Genomic DNA, 22,932 nt, shown 5'->3' on the forward strand with positions numbered 1-22,932 from the left:
AAAGGGGCAATATCTTACTTCTATAGATGGGTAACCTAAAGTTTTTTGTCGAACGATATATAAAAATGGGTTAAAGTTTCACAATCGATAAATAGAATCATTCATGCGGTCAAATCGGGATCTAGTATTCTCATAGGAAAACAAATTATTCGTCATCGTAACTGAATAATCAATAAAAAGCAAAAAAAAATCATAAATTATCATCGAGAAATATAATAAGAAATCAACAGCATTGTCGTAAAACCCTATAAGGAAAAAAACGCTACATGACAAAACAGCCCTATTCAGTAAACTGTGGAAAAAAAGGCATGCTTCCAACCTGGGACACCCCAAACTAAAGGGGCGTTTTACACCAGGTTTTCTGCGCTTCTTTGTGGGAGCTCCGGAAGAATCTCAGTGAGTTCTGAGCCCTCCGCCTGTGGAGTCTGCTGGCTTTTCCCAGTCTCTAGGGCTTGCTGGTGATATACCCTGTTGGCTGACAGACACATGAGGGCGTGTATCTGAAAGAAAAGGGAGACTAGTGTCTGCCTTTGGGTTCAAAAAATTCCCCCTATTTTGTTGACTTACCCAAAGGAGGTCCCAGAAGAAGAACTTCCTATTAACACCTTTGGAGAAATTCTCCATTTCGTAAAACCTCTCGAATGATTTCTATTGACTAAGCTGCATGTTATAAATAGGATTTCTTATAAGTGTAATATCAATGGTTTCCATCTCCATTAATGAGAATGCTATATAGGCATCCTTGACAATACGTTTCTTGGTTGTAAAGCTATAGCTTTTGAGACAGCACCCAAGTACGCACTTAGCTCGCCCCCTCTAGTCAACTACCTTTGTTAAGTGAGAATTTGGAGAACACATCCTACTAATAATGTATAATATTGTATTTATATTGACACATTACACAGATACATCCGCACAGCAAAGTCTCATTTTTTTTTTTACCCTTAAGGGGACATTCACCTGGAGGAAGTTGGCGCTGATTCTGGCACGATAACGCGCGGCAGAATCGGCGCTGAAAAAAAGACTCCCATTGACTTCGATGGGTTCTGTTTTCCGTGCGGAACCCTTTGAAATCAATGGTAAAAAAAAAGCCTCCCATTGACTTCAATGGGTTCTTTTTTCCGTGTGGAACCCATTGAAATCAATGGTAAAGAAAAAAAAAAAAGCCTCCCATTGACTTTTATAGGTTCTGTTTTCCGTGCGGAACCCATTGAAATCAATGGTAAAAAAAAGCCTCCCATTGACTTCGATGGGTTCCATTGAAATCAATGGCAAAAAAAACCCCTCCCATTGACTTCGATGGGTTCTGTTTTCCGTGCGGAACCCATTGAAATCAATGGTAAAAAAAAAAGCCTCCCATTGAGTTCGATGGGTTCTGTTTTCCGTGCGGAACCCACTGAAATCAATGGTAAAAAAAAAAGCCTCCCATTGACTTCGATGGGTTCCATTGAAATCAATGGCAAAAAAAACCCTCCCATTGACTTCGATGGGTTCTGTTTTCCGTGCGGAACCCATTGAAATCAATGGTAAAAAAAAAGCCTCCCATTGATTTCAAAAATGGAACCCATTGTAGTCAATGGGAGTCTTTTTTTCAGCACCGATTCTGCCGCAAGTGATCATGCCAGAATCAGTGCCAACTTCCTTGTGAATGCCCCCTGATAGTGATGTAGTCTTTGCGGTCTCATAAATATGAACACGTACACTTGGAATTTTATTTTCTAAGAGATTTCTTATGAATCCTTGAGAAATAAAAAGATGTTCGTAAAATTAGAAGTTTTGAGCATGGATCCATAGCAGTGTATGAACAACATATGTACAACAAGGATACGTAAGGCAACCATGTGCAAGAGGCAGGTGAAGATTCTTAGGATATGTTCACATACAACAGCTTTTATTGCAAAAATGGATGTTGCTGTATAATATCGAAAGCCCTAAAGAAGACTTTGCATTAGAGATGAGAGAGTAGTATTCGATTGAATACCTCGCTGCCATAGGAATGCGTGTAAGCGGCCGATCGCCAAGGGGTGATCGGCCGCTTACACGCATTCCCATGGCAGTGAGGTATTCGATCAAATACTACTCGCTCATCTCTACTATGCATGCTATATTAAGGATTTGTACACATTGAAGGTTGTACCGTTCCGTAACATGGCCATGTGCATCAGCCTTAGAAGAAAAAAATTAAATAAAATTGCATGTTTGTAATTTGGCTAGAAGTCTGAAATAACGGCTATGAATCGGGTTTCGGAGAGGTATCAGCATTGCATGCAGTCATCATTACTAATTCATTCAAATCAGTTGCAAATTGAAATATTGTTACAAATTCTGCTATTTCTAGAATTGTTATTGTCCGTGCCATCTGTTTCATTTTAATCCAAAAATAGAATTCTTCATTTTTATCTAATATGTCATTTTGACCTTAAAAAATAATTTGCAGTCGGCAGTTTATGGCTGAGGTCTAGTTCATATCTGCGTTTGGTATTCTGTTTGGGGAGTCCACATTGAGCAATGGAAGCACACAAACCCCATAGACTATAATGGGGTCCGTGTGTTTTCCGCATGATGTCCACAAGAGTCGTGTAGAGAGAAAAGTAGTTAATCCAGTACTTTTCTCTCTCTATGTTCCGTGCGGAAAACACACGGATCCCATTATAGTACTTCATGAACCACTTTCCTCTTCGCATGACTCGTACTGACACCGGGCGGAAAACACATGGACCCCATTATAGTCTATGGGGTCCGTGTGCTTTCATTGCTCATCACTTGTCAATGCGTTCGGTATTCCATTCGGGGGGGTCCCCAAACCTAATACCGAACGCAGATGTGAACCAGGCCTCCTATACAGCATATGTGTAGGTATAAGTGTCTTTTATAGAATTTGAATGCATACTTCGGCAAAGGTTATTTGTAATGTCAATTTCTGATCATTTCGTCTGATTCGCCTCATATACCTGCACATCAATACAACACCAAAAAATTCACCCAGACAGACAAGTCTGAAATTTGATAAAGAAACATTTAATTGCTTTTTAAGCTCTTACATTCCATAATTAGTGATTCACAGCAATACCAAAAGAAGACGGAAAAATTATACTGTATAACAAAAAATAACACCCTTTATCTGCTGGATCAAGACCACTTGATTTGTGTGAGGTTGTGTGCTTATGTATCCTACGCTAGAAGCGGGATAGAAGACCAATGGAAGGTGTTTTCTTGCTAGTTACTCAGGCACTATTCTTAATACTACTATTCCTTGTATTCCTTTATATTACTATTAGTGATGAGCGAGTAGTATTCATCGAATACCTCGTCGGCATAGGAATGCGTGTAATCGGCCGAACACCAAGGGGTTAAATGCTTCGAAGAGTCGATGTGTTTAACCCCTTGGTGTCTCCGGCCGATTACACGCATACTACTCGCTCAACACTAATTACTATTCTTTGATGCCATTGGGTGGTATTATACACATGCAGCTGAGTATGATAATACGGGCCTAGTCTGTACATATAGGGGCGGGTTTATATTACTGTCTTTGTCATCCACAACAACCAATCGCGGCGTATCTTTCGTTACTCATTGTACAATTGAAAAATAAAAGGTGCACTGTGATTGGTTACTATTTTATTTAGACAGTTCATAGCTCTCCCCCAATGACTTTATCATCAGCTGTATGGTCCTCTACTTAGTCTGAGAGTAACGGGATCGTACCAAGCTTTGAAGTTAGGATAATGGATCATTGCATGATTGGTGGGGTCTGACCCCTGGGCCCCCCAGTCCCTAAAATGAGGGTCTTGTTCCTTTATCACACCTTGCCACTCCATCATTCTCTATGAGACTGCATTTAGCTATCTCCAGGGATGGGGGAACCGGTCCCAGTGATCAGACTCCCACTGATCGCATGATTATCCTATGGATAGGGCGTAGCTTCAAAACTTGGTACGACCCCCTTAAGAATCCCTGCACTATGAATATACTCTTTATAGGTTCCGCAATTGTCTTCTGTAATATAAGGACCTTAGGGTTCCTATAGATTAGCACAACATTAGTGGAACAGGATAGAAGGGAGGAGATTTAGAGCTCATCTATACGTAGATTCCCGGCTCCAAATATATAACCCTCCTATGCAAGAGACTGCACTAAAAGTACGATTTATGTATGTATCTGCCCTATGTTTTATCTTAATATTATCACGTATGAATAGGAGTGCGGAATCTGGGATTAGGATTACAACATAATTATATTGACACACGAACTGTCAAAAGGATAGAATTTGGGTTGTTTTTATGCATCAGAAATGATATATGTAAAATTCCATTGTGGATCGTAAACCATAAATGTGTATTGTGATTCAGTGGATGACTTTTGTCCGTACCACAAACCTCTGCTACATTTCATGTCCTTATAGTTAGAATTTTTGGGAATAAATTTAATAAGAAAATAGATGTTTAATGAGACCTACTTTATATATTGATATAGATAGCGGAAAGTATCAGGCATTGCTCTGCGCTATATGGCTGATATATGGCTTGTGATATAGGACATTTGAATTTTGGACATGACAGTACATATATATATATATATATATATATATATATATATATATATATATATATGTTACAGGGACTCTTGATTTCCTTTTATGCACATATGAAAATTAGAGACGAGCGAGTAGTATTCAATCGAACACCTCGCTCCCATAGGAATGCGTGTAAGCGGCCGAACACCAAGGGGTTAAGCGCAACAAATATTCACTGCGCTTAACCCCTCGGTGTTCGGCCGCTTACACGCATTCCTATGGGAGAGAGGTATTCGATCGAATCTCTATTAAAAATATATCCGACTGGATACATTCTAATAAAACTAGTTCATATGAAGGATATTGAATGAATCCACTTGGGCTCTGTTCACTTTAGCATCTTATCATCTGTTTTTAATATCATGGCTGTTTTGTTGGATCCATTTTTAAATAACTATGGACGGATCTCATATCAAAGAATCCAAGACTCGGCAGAAATATGGGTCCATCAAGTTTCTGTTGAGTCTCACGTTGGAACAAATACCAATGCCAATGGGAACAGAGCTTTACATTTCGTCATATTTTCAGATTACACTAAACTGTATTACGTATGTGGCACCATTTTTTATTTCCTCGTATGACCATATGATATCGCTAGGTCAGCTATCTATCCATTGGTTGTTTGACTAATAGAGATGAGCGAGTAGTATTCGATCGAATACCTCGCCGGCAGAGGAATGCGTGTAAGCGGCCGAACACCGAGGGGTTAAACACTTCGACCATTCGATGTTTGGCCGATTACACGCATTCCTATGCCGGCGAGGTATTCGATCGAATACTACTCACTCATCTCTACTGACTTTACTATTTCTAGGAATATGTCTCCCTCTATGACCACTCTCCAGTATCGAGATCAGAAAAGTTTACATATATATTTCTATTTATCATTCGATTTTCATTAAATTCAGTCATAAAATTGAGGATCTTGTATCAAGTAACGCTGGCCATACACTAAAGTCTGGTGATTCGGTCTGACCGGCAAACAAATGGATCACTGTCAAATGTGGCCGTCCACGTCTTAAGAAATGTCATGGGGCGGAAGGATAAGGGGACATTAATAGTTCCTATCCTTGGACATGCAGTAGCTGTTAGACAAGTGTAGACTACAAGCATACATATGGGTCTTATAGGGTGTGATATAAGCGGCAGGCGGATTTGCTTGCTTGCAAATGTTATGTCACCAAATAACAGGGCTGAAATAATCCTTTAATACAAGGTGTAATAGGTGACACAGTATAATAGCGCACACTAGTGACCTAGTAAGTATAAGCTAATCCTACATAGATCATGGTAACTAAACCTAATAGAATTCTAGACAAGCCAAACAGGTTGCCTATGCGATACATATTATGATTGGTTTCATTGCGGTGTCTATTTTGCATTAATACTAGGGTTACGTAGGATAACACTATACAGTAGCACCATATCCTGAGTTAATAGAGATCAGATACGACCGCCGGTCTTAAGTGTGATCTCTGATTCCATTAATTGCTAATTAAACCAGATAGGACAGAGATCCTTTGCGTTCCCGTCATGGCACGATACCAGCCCTTAGTATTGTACGGCCATCTTTACTGCAAGATATCGGCAAGGTAAAGACGGCATGTGGGATACAAAGGGCAGACCAGCTATAGAAGCTACCAGATACGTTATTGAAACTTCAACAATTAAATAAAGGAGGATAAAAAAATAGGTTATGAACATAAAATTTTGAAGACATTTTTTTTGTTTGTTTTTTTTACTCAGTCCTCAGCTTGGAGACTAAAACTTTCGATCGCTTCGGCCAGTAACTCGAAGCACAGCATAGTTGAAAGATGCACCTATCATATATGTGAGCTGTAAAGGAACATACAGAAGAGAGAACACTCGTTGTAGCAACATGAGCATTAGATAAAGAATTGGTTACAATACTGAAGTGCTACAATACAGATTAAGGGGTGTTCACACTTGCGCCCCAGTGCGCCCTATGTTATAGGGGATGGCTTCCCGGCGGCCAGTTTCAAAACCCATTCATTTGAAAGCGCCGGAGTCCACCTGCAGCCTCTCCGTGGGGAAACCATTCCTTTTGGCTGGACACACAGTCCAACTTTATGTCCAGCCAAAAAAAAAAATGGTTTCCCTGCGGAGTGGCTGCGGTTTCTCCTTGGCTTAGGACGGAAACCCGGTCGAATGACATAGGGTGCACAGGGGCACAAGTGTGAACGCCCCATATACTGCAAAGCTGGTTTCACAGGTGTCAAGCTGGGGCTCCCTATTCTAGAGAGACCACGAGGAGTAACCTGAATTTACCAATAAATCTTTTAATGCCCCCCCATTACTGACTTAAAGGGATCCTATCATTCAGATGGCATTTTCTGTGCCTAACACGTCAGAATAGCCTTAAGAAAGGCTATTCGTCTCCTACCTTTAGATGTCTTCTCCCTGCCGCCGTTCCATAGAAATACCAGTTTTCGCTGGTATGCAAATGATTCTTTCACAGCACTGTGTAAGCGGCCATTTTTCTTGTGGCCACGAGCATGCTCAGTAGGCTCTGCCCGAGGCCTACAAGTTTCAGAAAAAGACACAGGAAGACGACGTTCCTGAAGAAGATGGAGGTGGCACTGGAGAGTTCTCTGGCAGCATTGGGAACTCCCCCAGTGCTGTTTGAGCGCTGGGCCCGCCTTCAGTGCTGCGAGAGAACTCATTTGCATACCGGCGAAAACCGGTATTTCTACGAAATGGCGGCGTGGAGAAGACATCTAAAGTTAGGAGACGAATAGCCTTTCTTAAGGCTATTCCTACGTGTTAGGCACAAAAAATGCCATCTGAGTGATAGGATCCCTTTAAACTACCAGGGATTTTGCAATGAAAATTTATTCCTGTATAGATATGGAACTAGTGTTTATGAAAAATTGTCTGTAAATGGTAAGATGTGATAAGGAAGGGTTTGGCCCTCCTTTGCTGTAAACTAGAGCCCTATTTTCTATAAAATCGGCCCTTTAAGGCTGATGTAGGGTGGGGCAGCCAAAAAGCACTGCAGAAAAAAAACAGAGCAGAAATGCATTGAGTTTTCCTCTGCTTCTATTATACCTACAGGGAAACTGCCAGCATATCTGTAGGTGTAGTTGACATGCTGCGAATTACAAAAACACATTTCTGCGATTTCAATGTGTGGGACCGATTGGCCAGAATCCCATGCACTTTGCAGGTACTCTAAAACGTACAGATTCTTTAGCGGCCAAATCACCGTGTTTAGGCTACATGGGACGCCCGGCCTTACACAGGAAAGGAATCTGAACGTGTCCGCTTTTATGGGGGTTCATAAGAGTAAAAGGCTGGATGGAGCTGAATGCTAAAACTGCCAGGTCTTTCCTCATTGGTCTAGCTAGAAAATGAAGATCCGTTTCTGAGCCCTTTCAAGCCTACAAGATTTGAGTCAAAGCAATAGACATATTATTAATGCTTATTCTGTCATTTGTAACAGAACTTTAACTTACCAGAGCCACAAGAGTTGCACCTGCACCAACAAAAGCCGCAATGAAAAGGTGAAACGTCATCTGAAACTGGAAGACAAGATTTTTGATGAGTTAGACCAATTTTGCTTGAAAACAAACAAACAGTAAGGCCTGGTTCACATCTGCGTTCGGTATTCCGTTCGAAAAGTCCGCTTGGGGACCCCATGAAAGGAATACCAAATGCATTAACAAGTGGTGAGCAATGAAACCACACGGACCCCATAGACTGTAATGGGGTCCGTGTGGTTTCGGCCAGGAGACAGTACGAGCCATGTGAAGAGGAAAGTAGTTCATGAAGTATTTTTCTCTCCGCACGTTTCATGCGACACTGCGCGTAAAACACATGGACCCCATTATAGTCTATGGAGACCATGTGCTTTCATTGCTCACCGCTTGTTAATGTGTTCAGTATTCCATTCAGGGGGTCCCCAAGCAGAATACCGAACGCTGATGTGAACCAGGCCTAAGAGGAGTTTGTATTTTGGAATGTACTAACCCTAGAGGTAGTAATGGCAGATAGAGGGCTAGATCATAGAAATTTCCACTTAAAACATCAATAAATATGGTTTGATTTATCCTATATTTTCCACTGTGATACAAAAATAGCTATAGTCATCCAATATTGACCTTGGTATCTTTTTTCCCTTTTTTTAGGGGTCGTTCACACTACTGCTCGTGACCGCCAGTTGCTATTGATTCTAGCAGAACCGTCACAAATCCGTTAAAATTTCCATTCATTTCAATGGGATTTTAACTTGTGTCCGTTATACACCCAATCTCTCACAAGTCCATTTTTTTCGCAGACAAAAAATCTTACATTCAGGATTTCGTGACGGATGTCAAGAGTCTGTTATTTCTTAACATTTACGTCTATGGGTAACGGACAGTCACGGACGGGCGTGCATTATACTTTCTGTTATTACTGTCTGTTTTTTTCTGCGCATGCTCAGAAGGCAGAACCAACAAATCTCTTGGTATGGAAACTGTTGGCTGATGGTATGGAGACAGCCAAAGGAGTGCACAATAGCTAATGCAACAATTTGTGATAAATTCTTGCAGCCCTTGGGTAATCTTACATTAATTCGCCCCTATATACTTAATCTGTATACATTAAAAAAAGACAAATAATGAAACTAACCTCACTAGTCTTGCAGATGGCAAGTAAACTGGTTCCACACACTTTTCCAGGGAATGAATTCCATGGCAGGACACCTACAAAGGAGAAAAGAAAGTGAAAATCAGTAAATCTAAGAAAGTAAACCGTGATTTACAGCTTTATAAACCTTTACCATAGTTCGGGTTTCCGTCTGGGGGACAGAAACCTAATGATATGAATCCGGAGACCAGGTGCAGGTGTGACCCCAACCTTACATAGATGGAATGTTGCATAAAACAACAACTTTTTAGAAAATTAAATATAAAAATATACTTCTAAAGAAGAGATTGGACAGAGGTAAACTGTACAGGTATATAGCCCCAATACCCAGTTGTCAATTTAGCAAGATGAACAGAACTGTACGGCTGAGGGTTGAATCACATCTGCACATGGATTTCCGTTCAAGGGGTCTAATCTGCATAAATTGCATAGCTTATTATTGAGGAGCACATCCAGGTACTTATAGTTCTTGACTATAACAATGCCTGTCCCTTGGATCTCCACCGGGGTCGGAGCACTCCTCTGCTTACTAAAGTCCACCACCATCTCCTTGGTCTTCCCAGCATTAATCCTGAGATGGTTCTGCTGGCACCATTCCACAAAATCCCGGTTTAAGTCTCTGTATTCCCTATTGTCACCATCAGTGATGAGGCCGACTATAGCAGAGTCATCGGAGTACTTCTGTAAGTAACAGCTGGATGAGTTGTGCCTAAAGTCAGCAGTGTACAGTGTGAAGAGGAATGGGGCAAGAACTGTACCTTGTGGTGCCCCCGTACTACAGATCACAGTGTCAGACACACAGTCCCGGGCTCTCACATACTGAGGGCGGGTTGTCAGGTAGTCTAGGATCCAGTTGGACAGGTGATGGTCCACACCACCAAGGTTCAGCTTCTCCCTCAGTAGTCCTGGCTGAATGGTGTTAATAGCACTGGAGAAACTAAAGAACATTATTCTCACAGTGTTCCCCGATTTCTCTGGGTGAGAGAGAGCTCTGTGAAGAAGGTGGATGATTGCGTCATCCACCCCAATGCCCGGCCAATAGGCAAAATGGAGGGGTCCATAACAGAACTAACTAGAGGTCAGTGATGTGTCAGAACCAGTCACAAGGCCAAACCAATTCTTGACCTTTTTTTTGAAGTTCCTTTTTTATCATAGACTCATTAACCCACATGGGCAAGACTGGGCCATGAAAATGAACCAGAAAATAGAGTATGACCAATTTTTTTCAGAGATCATGTACAACATAGAGTCAAGAAAGTTGGTTGTGTAAATAAGTTCTATGTACATCAACAAAACAGCCCAATTTATTTTTTAAGATCATAGTGAATTTAAGGCTTGAACCGAGGTTTTCCTATATAAAATATTGTTAGAACTGTCTAGTTGATGTATATTTCATTGTCAGTGGATTGTGGACAAAGTATTGGTTACATAATAAAAGCTGCGTCCCACAGCAAAGATGTAATTGCTACATCCCCATTATGGTGCCAGGTTTTGTTACCCATGACAAAAAAAAATGGTGTCTGTTTCCCCTTCCACACACAGCAGTGATGGCGAACCTCTGACACAGTCACGGTCACAGGCAACATGGCAAAACATTTTAGGTGACGCATCTGTAGCTACTTACCGTGTTATTGCAATAAGCAGCTGTTGATACTTTTACTCATCTGTCCACACTCCTGTCCTGTCCTGGCGGCCTTCCGCTGCCTCCTCTAGGTGGCACTACACTGACGTCACAACGCTGAAGAACGCCGCAACACTACGTACAGCGTCCCAGCCTTCTGCAGCGTTGGCAACTGTGCATCTTGGAGGTGGCAACGGAGGGCATCCAGGTCTGGAGCATGGACTGGTGAGTAAAAATTATTGGCCACTACTCTGTATGGGGAGATAACGGGGATCATATACTGTGGGTGGGCTTTATAAAAGGGGTCATATACTGTGGGAGAGGGTATAAAAGTTGTCATAAACTGTGTGAGGGACTTAAATAGGGTTATATGCTGTTGGGGGTAGGTAAAAAACGGGGTTGATATACTGTGGGTGAAAGAAAATGGGGTCACCATGTGAGGGCTAAAAAAGGGGATTATATACTGTGTGATGGGCCAGAAAAAGAGAGTCATATACCATGTGATAGGCCAGTAACAGGGAGTCATATACTGTGTGATAGCTTTTTTTAAATGAATTTTGATACACCGAGCTTAAAAGGTCAGCTATTAGAGATAAGCGAGTAGTATTCGATCGAGTAGGTATTCAATTAAATACTACTGTATTCGAAATACTCGTACTCAATCGAGTACCACTCGCTATTCGAATGAAAAAGTATGATGCAGAACCAGCATTGATTGGCCGAATGCTATACAGCCGGACAATCAACGCTGGTTCTTCTCCTACCTTTAGAAGTCTTCTCCATGCAGCGTCCCCGCGGCGTCTTCCGGCAATGAATTCACTCTGCTAGGCATCGGGCCTGGGCAGAGCTGACTGTGCATGCCCGCGCTACAAGAAAATGGCCGCTTTGACTGTAAGCGGCCATTTTCTTGTAGTGCGGGCATGCGCAGTCGGCTCTGCCCAGGCCCGATGCCTGGCAGAGTGAATTCATTGCTGGAAGACGCCGCGGGGACGCTGCACGGAGAAGACTTCTCGGAAGATCCAGCCCGACCCTCACTTGTGGACTTGGTAAGTGTAATTTGATCGAATGTTGCCTACCCCTGAAACGAGCATTTTCCCCCCATAGAGTATAATAGGATTCGATATTTGAATATAGAACATTTTACTGTTTGCTCATCTCTATTAGCCATCACTGGTATAGAGAGTTAGCAGTGTGACATTTCCCGGGGTCAGTTGATCAGTAGGGTCCAGGCTGTCAGAGCCCTGCAGTAATAATATTGCTGGCCTATCTTAAGGTAGCAGAAAGTGGACAATTCCTTTAAGAATACTGGCAGTGTTCTGGTCTAAAGTGTTTTTAACCATTTTAAATCATTTAGACCGAGGGGCTGGGGGGGGTCAAACAGCAGGGATCCAATAGTTGTCAAAGACGAATGACGTAACCAGAACCACATTGATGAAGACATTAAAGTTTACAGCTTGTCACTTACCATACATGCGAGCGTCAGCACACAGATTACTGATGCCAGCTGAGGTCTTTGCTGGATTTGCAATAGACTGGCAGGTGACCCAAGTGTTGAAATAAATGTAGACAGGAACAGCCGAGCAGGCAAAGATTATGATCCACAAGATGGTAACGGCGTATGTAACACCAACAAACTACATGAAAAATACCAACACAGCTCTGTGTTACTACATAGAACACAAACATGTCAAAGATTGCAGAGGCCGTAGTAAACTTGAGCTAGGTGTAACACACCCCGTGGAATACCCATCAGTTACCTTGTCGGGGTGTCCCAGCCACCTCCCCAAGCAACGGCAAAGCAATTCTAAGGTGTGGACTGGATATCTTGACCGGGGGCCTCTACTTTTGGGGGGTCCTCCTGTGACAGTAGAGATAAGACCCCCTTTGACTTGTGGCTTAAATTCTCCCAGGATGTGTTTGATAGCGGTGGTGGTGTAAAATCCCTCGGCCAGAAGTAGAATTCCAAACAAGAAAAAGAAGATGGCGATCCCATATATTGCATACTGGAAGGCATTGACCCTGTACAAAGGAGAAACTGTTACTTACATCTGATATGTTGTCTTCATGGGTATTACATGCATGCCGTGCAAAATAAATACTACTCCCTTGATAATATGAACATGCCCTGCCAAACAATATACCAAATATGAAAGCACACACTATCTCCTTGATAAAGTCTTAAGATATTTCTCAAAGGAGTATTTCATTTTCCACAAGTAAATGTTATTATGTTTGGGTCTGGTTCACATCTGCGTATGGTATTCCGTTTAAGGAACCCCCTGAATGGAATACTGAACGTATTAAAAAGCGGTGAGCAATGAACGCACATGGACCCCATAGACTATAATGGGGTCTGTGTGTTTTCCGTGCGGTGTCCGCACACATCATGCGGAGAGGAAAGTACTTCAAGCACTATAACTTGATGCACTACAACTATAACAGTTAGTAACAGTCCCCCACACACAGATAAGGTTATTAATGGGGGTGGGGGAACTATTACTATGATAGTACCCCATTACCTGTGGGGATTAAGGGATTACCTGTGGTAATAAGTAATATGCAGCTCTACAGGGATCTGTTCTCGCACACGCGATCTGTGCATTTTCTATTCTGTTCCTTGGTCCCAGTGGCACCAAAGTGAAGGATCCGTCAGTAACATAGAATATGCAGACATCTTGTGTGCCAGGCAGCTGCATTAATACTAGGTAACTGGAAAGTGATCTGCTGGTGTAGGTTCTGTGCCAGGCGTCTGCCGATGCTCCTATGCCATGTATTACACGCAGTATAGCAGCTTCAGTGACATCTAGTAGCCAGCCAGGGGTCCCCGATGACTGGGCCAGCCTGGCAACAAGTAATACACGGCCCGTTACTGGTCCACTGCCTAGTCGTTGGGGACCTCACAAATGAGTCCATAATAAAAGTCTATAGACTACCTGATCACACCAACATTTCTTTTTTCTCTCTCTCTAGTTTTCCTCTGAATAATAAATGTGGGTCATTGAATTTTTGATTTGAACACAATACGTTATCAAATGTTACTATAAGTAAAGCGCTGCGGAAAAACCACGGCGGGAACGCATCCGGTTCCTCCCACAGTGCTTTGAACAGAAAGTTCATGGAATTTTCCTCTGCAGACTTTCTGTTACCATTATATCTACAGGGAAAACCGTCGGCATTTCTGTAGATATATGTTACGGTTCTGTGTATATAAATAAAATAATTTTTAAACAACAGAACCGCTGGGCTGCAAGGCACTGCAGCGAGGTCCACAGGCCCTATGATGGGCGGCCGTCTGCCTGAGCGCAACAATATGACAGTACAGCACAGTGTGCACAAGGAGCAACACACATACGCCAGTTAAGTTCACTGAGCGGATGCGACGGTGCAGCTCCCAATGTGAACAGGGTGCAACTAAAACCTGCCAGTTAAACTCACTGGCCAGGTGCACCTGTACTGCAGAAGTAACAAGGCCGCCAAGGGTTAATGCCACCCCTGGTCAGCCACATAAATGTTCCTGCAACAGCTAGGAGTTTAAGACTGAAGTTTGACAGTACAGTAAGGCTATCTCCTGAGACCAAGCTGCTGCAACTCTACAGGCTGGAACAGTCTCTACTGCTCCTAGCCTTGGTGTAGAGCTGACAGAAATTCAGGATTTACCAGTCCTAACTACTCAGCACCCAGATAACAGCAGAGGAACCCCACACTGGGGCCTAGTCTGGAAACCTGCCTGGACACTGGAGCCTTTCCCTGCAACTACTGTCATTAAGTTTTTCAGTCTTTCTGATACAAAGTGTGAGCGCCGGGCGGGCGTCGGCTCACACTTTTTAAAGGGGAGTCCCCGCCCAACAGGGCGGTGGCTATGACCTCACTGCTCATGCTCAGTAGGCAAGAAGTGGCACTTAGCCTGTGAGCGACTCCAATAGGCCTGAGCATGCTCAGTGGGCCGAAATCTGGACTTACACTCCAGACACCTCACTACATGAGGCCGAGGGCGAGGGTTAGATTGACCCGCAGGTGGCGCTGTGCGCTGAGAGTGGACCCTGTGGGACCCAATCCTAACAATATAATTGACATTCTTCGCGCCGGTTTTGGAAACTGCAGTGTGTCCACGCTCCGGTTTGAAACGCAGAGTGGGCATGGGATTCACATGAATCCCATCCACTTTGCATATACTGTAAAACACTGCGATTTTTCCGGCCTTAAAGGGGTTTTCTGTGAAAATATATGTGAATATATAAAATGTATTAGCTTAAGATGGGGCCCTAATATTGAAAGAGGCCCCATTTTTGATTCCCCCCAGGCCTTTACTTCCTGGAAATGCCCACTAAACCAATCACTGTTCCCCAAGAGAAACCAGAGAGTAAAGACAAGAGGCCTATGTACAGTAAAAAAAAAAAAAAAAGTTGGTTACCAACACTATGGCAAGATACTAAAAGAAAGTTCATGAATAAGGCAATGGGAATTCACAAAGGAAGTGGGAGAGTCCGGAAACTTGGCTTATGATAAGTGGGGGCCCCATTACAGATTTATCATTCAAGCATATCTTTATAAATATTGCAATTATTGACATACTTACACATGAATTAGATATTCATATTCCTGGTAGTTTTTGGAGAAGTAGGTCTCGATCAGTTTTTCAGTTCCACTCAGAGCTTCATGACCGCATCCACAAAACAGGGCCACGCCGGCAAAGCAAAGGACAGTGGCAATGACTGAAGCAACTGGTACTCCAACCATACAACGAATGCAACCAGCGTGCCAGCCTGCAATTTATTAGTGAAGGCATTAGTTTAGGTAAAAAATGGAAGTCGTCATCATTTATCAATGGATAACTGAACAGATGACTATACATTAAGACTAAACCCAGGATTGTGTTGCATCTTATATAATATATACATATTGTGAGCGCAATCCACTCTAAGTATCACCGTATTGAAGTCCAAATTAATAAAGACATATTAGCATATGCTAAAGATACGCACAAATTACACTCAGCTGTGGTGTAAATGGTGATTCTGCTTTAATGATGACAATGAAGTAGTATATAACACATTGCATACACAGGAATAGGTTTGGCGAGGATAATTAGCATAACATGATTGGTGGAGACGTTGTAACTAGAGATGAGCGAATAGTAAAATGTTCGATATTAGTTTCGAGTAGCCCCTCAATATTCGACTACTCAAATCGAATATCGAACCCTATTATAGTCTATGGGGGAAAATGCTCGTTTCAGGGGTAGGTAACGTTCGATCAAATTATACTTACCAAGTCCACAAGTGAAGGTCGGGCTGGATCCTCCGAGACGTCTTGTCCGTGCAGCGTCCCCGCGGCATCTTCTGGCTCTGAATTCACTACAAGCGGACATGCGCAGTCGGCTCTGCCCAGGCCCAATGCCTGGCAGAGTGAATAATGAGCCGGAAGACGCCGCGGAGAAGCTGCACGGAGAAGACTTCTCGGAGGATCTGGTATTACACAGATATTTTCCCCTAGGCTTGCTGAATATAATACCTTGAGTTGGCACCAATGGGTAGCACATGACCAGTAATAAGGACTCTATCATGTGCTATCGTTCGGGGTCCTTGCATATGACTTTGGTGTGTTCATAGGCCTGATCAAAAATTTTTTCACATGCTTTAAACTATATGAGGATACTACATTAAACCCTATGGGGATCCGAAATCAGAAAAAGTTACAGCTAAAAGGTGTAAATGGGATAAAGCAAATGGACAACCAAAAACTTTCACGTCATAAAGATAATGTATAGATGATATTTCCAAGAATTACTCACTATCTTATGCCTTTTTAACTAGTACCAATACTATATACCCCTACAAGGAGGCAATGCTATTGGTATCTGGTTAGTGCTCGTCTACTAGATATGACTAATTCAGAGAGAATTGACAGGTTTCCCCAAGAAGCATTATAAGGGACAATAATAATTGATTTTAATCTACCGGATGTGTTTTGGTTTTTCTTCTTGTGTTGTTGGATTTGGGTTATAGACTTTAAGATAGTATTATCCTGCCTTTACCTACACAGATATTTCAGCAAAATAACTTCTAAACCCCTATTATACTGTTGTATGGCCGGTTAGCGGCATTGTGAACATACCATACCATGTCCATAACTGTAGACATCTCCAATCACGGCCAATTCACCTCTCAGATGATGTGATCAAAAGATATCATGGCATCTGAGAAGTTGGTTTTGCGTTAGGAGTTAACGCCAACTTATCAATCCCCCCCCTCCCCTCGCTGAGTTAAAATACTTGGTGCCCCCTGTTATAATCTTTCTGCCATGATTTCTTCTAGAAGTCAACAACTTCTCAGACTAAGGGCACACCAGCGCCTGATCTCCGTTTTGAGGTTTCCGTCTTCTGCCAACAGGAGACCGAAACCTGGCATTCAGTGTCCGCCGGTAAGCACCTGTGAGCGTCTTCCGCTCTCCGCGGCGAAACCTTTTTTTTTTTTTAACTGGACACAAAGTCCAGCATGTCGACTTTGTATCCAATTACAAAAAAAACTGTTTCGCCGCGGAGAGCAGAAGGCACTCACGGGCACTCACTTTGCAAACCCAATGGGTTTGAAAATTGCCTGTCGTTTTCCGTCTCCTGTCCAGTTTCTCGGGCAGGAAACGGAAACCTCAAAATGGAGATCGGGCGCTGGTGTGAACCCACCCTAATCTGTGCACGCTGTACTTTAATAGGCTGAGGATAGGATCACACTCTCTGTTGTTTGACCCAAACGGCTGAGAGCCCATCCTCTAAAATAGCGGTTATCCGCAAACACCTGCAAACCACATAGACTATAATGGGGCTCGATGGGTGTCCATTGGTTTCCACCATTGTTATACTGAAAACAATGGAGAGAAAAGTCCAATTTTCGTTGGAATGTGCGGTGCAGATTTCGACATAGTTGTGAACTATGAACTAGGAGATAGATAGATAGATAGATAGATAGATGATAGATAGATAGATAGATAGATAGATAGATAGGAGATACATAGATAGATAGATAGATAGATAGATAGATAGGAGATACATAGATAGATAGATAGATAGATAGATAGATAGATAGATAGGAGATACATAAATAGATAGATAGATATATAGATAGATAGGAGATACATAGATAGATAGATAGATAGATAGATAGATAGATAGATAGATAGATAGGAGATACATAGATAGATAAATAGATAGATAGAAAGATAGATAGATAGGAGATAGATAGATAGATAGATAGATAGATAGATAGAGAGGAGATACATAGATAGATAGATAGATAGATAGATAGATAGATAGATAGATAGGAGATACATAGATAGATAGATAGATAGATAGATAGATAGGAGATAGATAGATAGATAGATAGATAGATAGATAGGAGATAGATAGATAGATAGATAGATAGATAGATAGATAGATAGATAGATATGGAGATAGATAGGAGATACATAGATAGATAGATAGATAGATAGATAGATAGATAGATAGATAGATATGGATATAGATAGATAGATAGATAGATAGATAGATAGATAGATAGATAGATAGATATGGATATAGATAGATAGATAGATAGATAGATAGATAGATAGATAGATAGATAGATAGATATGGAGATAGATGATAGATAGATATGGAGATAGATAGATGATAGATAGATAGATAGATAGATAGATAGATGATAGATAGATAGATAGATAGATAGATAGATAGATATGGAGATAGATAGGAGATACATAGATAAATAGATAGAGATAGATAGATAGATAGATAGATAGATAGATAGATATGGAGATAGATAGATAGATAGATAGATAGATAGATAGATAGATAGATATGGAGATAGATAGATAGATAGATAGATAGATAGATGATAGATAGATAGATAGATAGATAGATAGATAGATAGATAGATAGATAGATAGATATGGAGATAGATAGATAGATAGATAGATAGATAGATAGATAGATAGATAGATATGGAGATAGATAGATAGATAGATAGATAGATAGATAGATAGATAGATAGATAGATAGATAGATATGGAGATAGATGGATAGATAGATAGATAGATAGATAGATAGATAGATGATTGATAGATAGATAGATAGATAGATAGATAGGAGATAGATAGATAGATAGATAGATATGGAGATAGATGATAGATAGATAGATAGATAGATAGATAGATATGGAGATAGATGGATGGATAGATAGATAGATAGATAGATAGATAGATAGATAGATAGATAGATAGATATCCCATAGTAGGCTGCATCTTTTAAGGGTTATATATCTTCTCTGCTCTCATGGCGGCTCTCCACTTTATAAAGGTTACCTTTTCCCGGACAGAAGTGCTAAGTGTTATTATGGTCCATTAGATTAGTAATAATAAGTTCAATACCGATACTTCTCTGTATGGAATGATCAATAACAAAAGGTTCGATATTAGTACTCCAATATGCCGATGTGAAACCACAATGGACCACAGACCGATCCTCGACAGTATTTTATTGTTCACCAAACTATAAATAAAGAAGTCATTAGACAATGGACCACAGTCATCTCTGGATCTCTTATCTAGAGTATCTTCATTAGTGGTGCCAAAAAAGCTGATGTATTTGAATTATTTACCGAGACTGTGATCCTTTTGTTTTGTCTCACAACATACAGTATTAGTATACAGAAATATATTCATAACCTGTATACAATACACAACACTCCCACAAGCAATCACAAGAATAGACAATTAGTCTCTGTATTACAAACAAGTGTCTATGGTGAGGGGGGGAGGGCTGGCATGTCCTGACACTAGACACCTCCCATTACGCCTACTGATTTCCAGGAACAAAAAGAATATTGTGCAATTGTGTTGTTAAACATGCCACATTGTATACGAAACTCAAGAGTTGTAACACTTCGGCTGTCGATTTGCATACTCTTGAACCATGACATCATCTGACCCCACAAACAGTATATTTCTACAATATGCAGTCGGCATAGAACAGTTAGTACAAATGAGAGTTACAATTATGGGGCATATTTGTGGACAAATGAAATTGTGTAAGTTGTGACTACTGACTGTGACTAGGACAATGACATCTGACAAGGAAACATCACTGAGTCTGATTTCAATGACTCTCTGCTAACGGTAAAATTATGAAAAATATTATTAAAGACAATTTCTATCATACAATTCCTTATTTATTAAAGTAACTCTGAGTGTTAGTAAGTGTTCAACCGCAAGCCAGTTATTTACTGTATGTACATTTATAATGTATCTGATGATGACCTCGAGTCTTGATTCCATCTGTAACACTTGCGCTGTGTGTTTGCATATTCTTCATTAATGTCATCTTTACAGCCCTTTCCCTTATGCCGCATTAAGTCCCCAATAACCATCATCTCCAGCAAACCCACATGGTGTATTACATGGTCATCAATATATTTATACGGCCACACACACTACCACATTTCCTATGAAGCATCACTCCCTGGACCCTGCCTCTATCATATTAAGGCTACGGCCCCATGTTGCCGAAAAGCAGATTTTCTTGTTGCAGTTTTTTGAGCCAAAGCCAAGAAGGAATGGGAACTGGATGCCTTTCTGGAAGAGAACAATATTACGGGTTATGGACTCTAGATTTTAAGGACACGTCGATCCAGGGTTTTCATACTGACTGCCAGATTGGAGTCGGGAAGGAACTTTTTCCCCGGAAATAGGGCAATTGCCATAAGCCTCATGTTTTTTTTTGCCTTCCTCTATAGGGGATCTTAGGGTTATAGGTTGGACTTGATGGACTGATGTCTTCATCCAACCTCATCTACTATGTATCTATGTAACTCTATAAAAAGTTCTTACACTTCTCTCTTCTGTTCAATCCACTACTGACTTTGGCTCAAAAAACCGCAACAAAATCTGCAACAAAAAAAGCTGCGTTTCCGCAACGTAGGGCCTCGGCTTAAAGGGGTTATCTGTGAAGGGACAATCCCATGCGTTATGGTAAGACAAAAAAGAAAGAACACGGCACTGAGCCGTTCCTGGTGTAATATCCTCAGGTTACGGAGGGATATTTATAAAAGAAAAAACAGGTGACTGCTCACCTGGTACGGTTGTGTGGGACACAACAACCGATAGACGTCTTAACCAAAACACTGTTATGGTAAATAGTTCTTCATATAGGTTCACATTAAATAAGCTGGTAATAGGGTAGGGGATGGGTGGGCTGTCTACTTTTTCCAATATAAAGAAAAAACAAAAAACTTGATAGTCTTCAGTAGTTGATACCTTTTTAATGGCTAACTAATAATGATGACAGATTACAACGTTTCGGAAATCTCGGCTCCTTTCTCAAGTAAATTTAAAAGCAATTTCTGAAGGCTGCATATTAATGTACAAAAGGACACATAGAGATAGAATTCCAGGAGGAAGGGGGGGGGGGGGGGTAGAGGGTTATTAGTAATTGGTAGAAACAATGTAAACCATTCCAGTTTCTTATCAGTTCTCAGGTCAGTGATTTCTGTAAGATGCCATAAAACCATGCGACAGATTTAACCCCTTCTCCAGTGTTTGAAGCAGGGTCATAAGTAGTTTAAAAAGGTATCAACTACTGAAGACTATCATGATATATATATATATATATATATATATATATATATATATATATATATATATTTCTTACCCACAAGAACAAACATTTTCCTTATACTTTTTCCAAGTTTTTCTATACCCCTTTGCTTCTATTACATGGATGATTGTTGTAGCAGAAGAGTGTCAGTATGTCAGCCGGACCAATAATCATTAATATAATATGTTTTGAGGCAGAAATAATGAACGTCTGTAAAATCTCATCTAGAAATATTATCCGACTTTACATGGGACACATCGTTCTTCCTTGTGCGCTGTTCTAAAAGAAATTGTCTCGAAAATTCTGTTATTTGTATTATGTTTTATACCTTCTATAAAATACAATATACCAGGCAGTCACTGTTCTTAGGTAAGATAAAAATACATTGTTTTATCGTCCTCGTCCACATCTACAGCTTGATAGAAATATGTTATAGAGATGGCATTGCATAATCTGAGTTTATAATCCCTTCCAATAAGTATAAGTAACAATCCAGACAAGGAGCTGAAATAATAGTCTAATAGTACAATGTTTCTCTTTCTATCTAATTCTAAACAAGAGCAGTTATTTTGTGTTCTCTGTAGATGAAACAATTGTATCTAATCCATTATTTGTTCTATGTAACATTATCAACAAACATATAACCCAATAACAAAACAAGCTTACTAGTAATGTTGGCTATGTGTTATTGTTATGTTGGCTATGTGTTATTGTTATGTGTGTGTATGTTAGATATGTAAGCAGAGGTTTAGATGGATACTTGTCCAATATTCTGACTTACCCATGGTATTCAATATTATGGAAGAGCCTTGTCAGTCAGTCAGTTACCTTTCCCTCTCTGTTACTGTCACCAAAGTCTGAGTCCACACAGTGTCATTTGAATTGTTTGTATAGGGTTGCCAACCCCCTTAACACATTCGTTTCTCCAATGGTCATGGTACTGGTCAGTAGGAGAATACCACAGGGTGGCAACCTCCCCTCCGAGCGGCAAATCATTGGTTAAAATATACTCATGGTGGGTGTTAGCCCCCAGATGCCAGCTCCCCCCACGTCACCCTCTTGTACGTAATATAAAGGTTTATTGTTACTGAGAGGAGAGGAGTATAATCTAAGAATTATGTAAACTGTTAACCCTAAAATGTAGTTACAAGACAGTTGGTTGGTGACAAAGCACCTTCTACTAAATATAGTAACTTGCTCATCAGTCGTCCATCTTACTTACTATCTATGAGCCTTATTGGTGAGCAGACAGCAAAGTGACCAAAGGAAAGTGTTAATATTTGTTTCTCCAGCAAGCATTGGATGGGTAGTGGACGGGAGAGGCAGCTCCTATCACCGCTTAGTACCCAACACCATTGGAAGAGCAGCTGCAGCTATAATGAAAGGCAGATCATTCCAGGCACAATGAATAAGATATAGTGAGCAAAGAGTTTTGTTTATTACTTG

General features: G+C 40.9%; 1 protein-coding gene across 2 annotated transcripts; it reads right to left on the reverse strand.

The window, feature by feature from the left end:
* Positions 1 to 209: 209 nt before the first annotated feature.
* Positions 210 to 22,402, reverse strand: PLP1 (proteolipid protein 1). Of its 2 annotated transcripts, none has more exons than XM_075259194.1 (7): positions 22,268 to 22,402; positions 15,424 to 15,610; positions 12,605 to 12,866; positions 12,313 to 12,481; positions 9,209 to 9,282; positions 8,053 to 8,118; positions 210 to 500 (listed from the first exon to the last, which is right to left on the reverse strand). In XM_075259194.1, the coding sequence occupies exons 1-7, from the start codon at positions 22,269 to 22,271 to the stop codon at positions 348 to 350; spliced, it is 915 nt and encodes a 304-aa protein (XP_075115295.1). In that variant the 5' UTR covers positions 22,272 to 22,402; the 3' UTR covers positions 210 to 347. The 2 variants fall into 2 exon arrangements, with proteins under 2 accessions (XP_075115295.1, XP_075115296.1); XM_075259195.1 differs by lacking the exon at positions 210 to 500 and adding an exon at positions 4,774 to 6,412.
* Between the last annotated feature and the right edge of the window lie 530 nt (positions 22,403 to 22,932).

Source organism: Leptodactylus fuscus, chromosome 11, assembly GCF_031893055.1.
Source record: "Leptodactylus fuscus isolate aLepFus1 chromosome 11, aLepFus1.hap2, whole genome shotgun sequence".
In the NCBI taxonomy this organism is placed as follows: Eukaryota; Metazoa; Chordata; class Amphibia; order Anura; family Leptodactylidae; genus Leptodactylus; species Leptodactylus fuscus.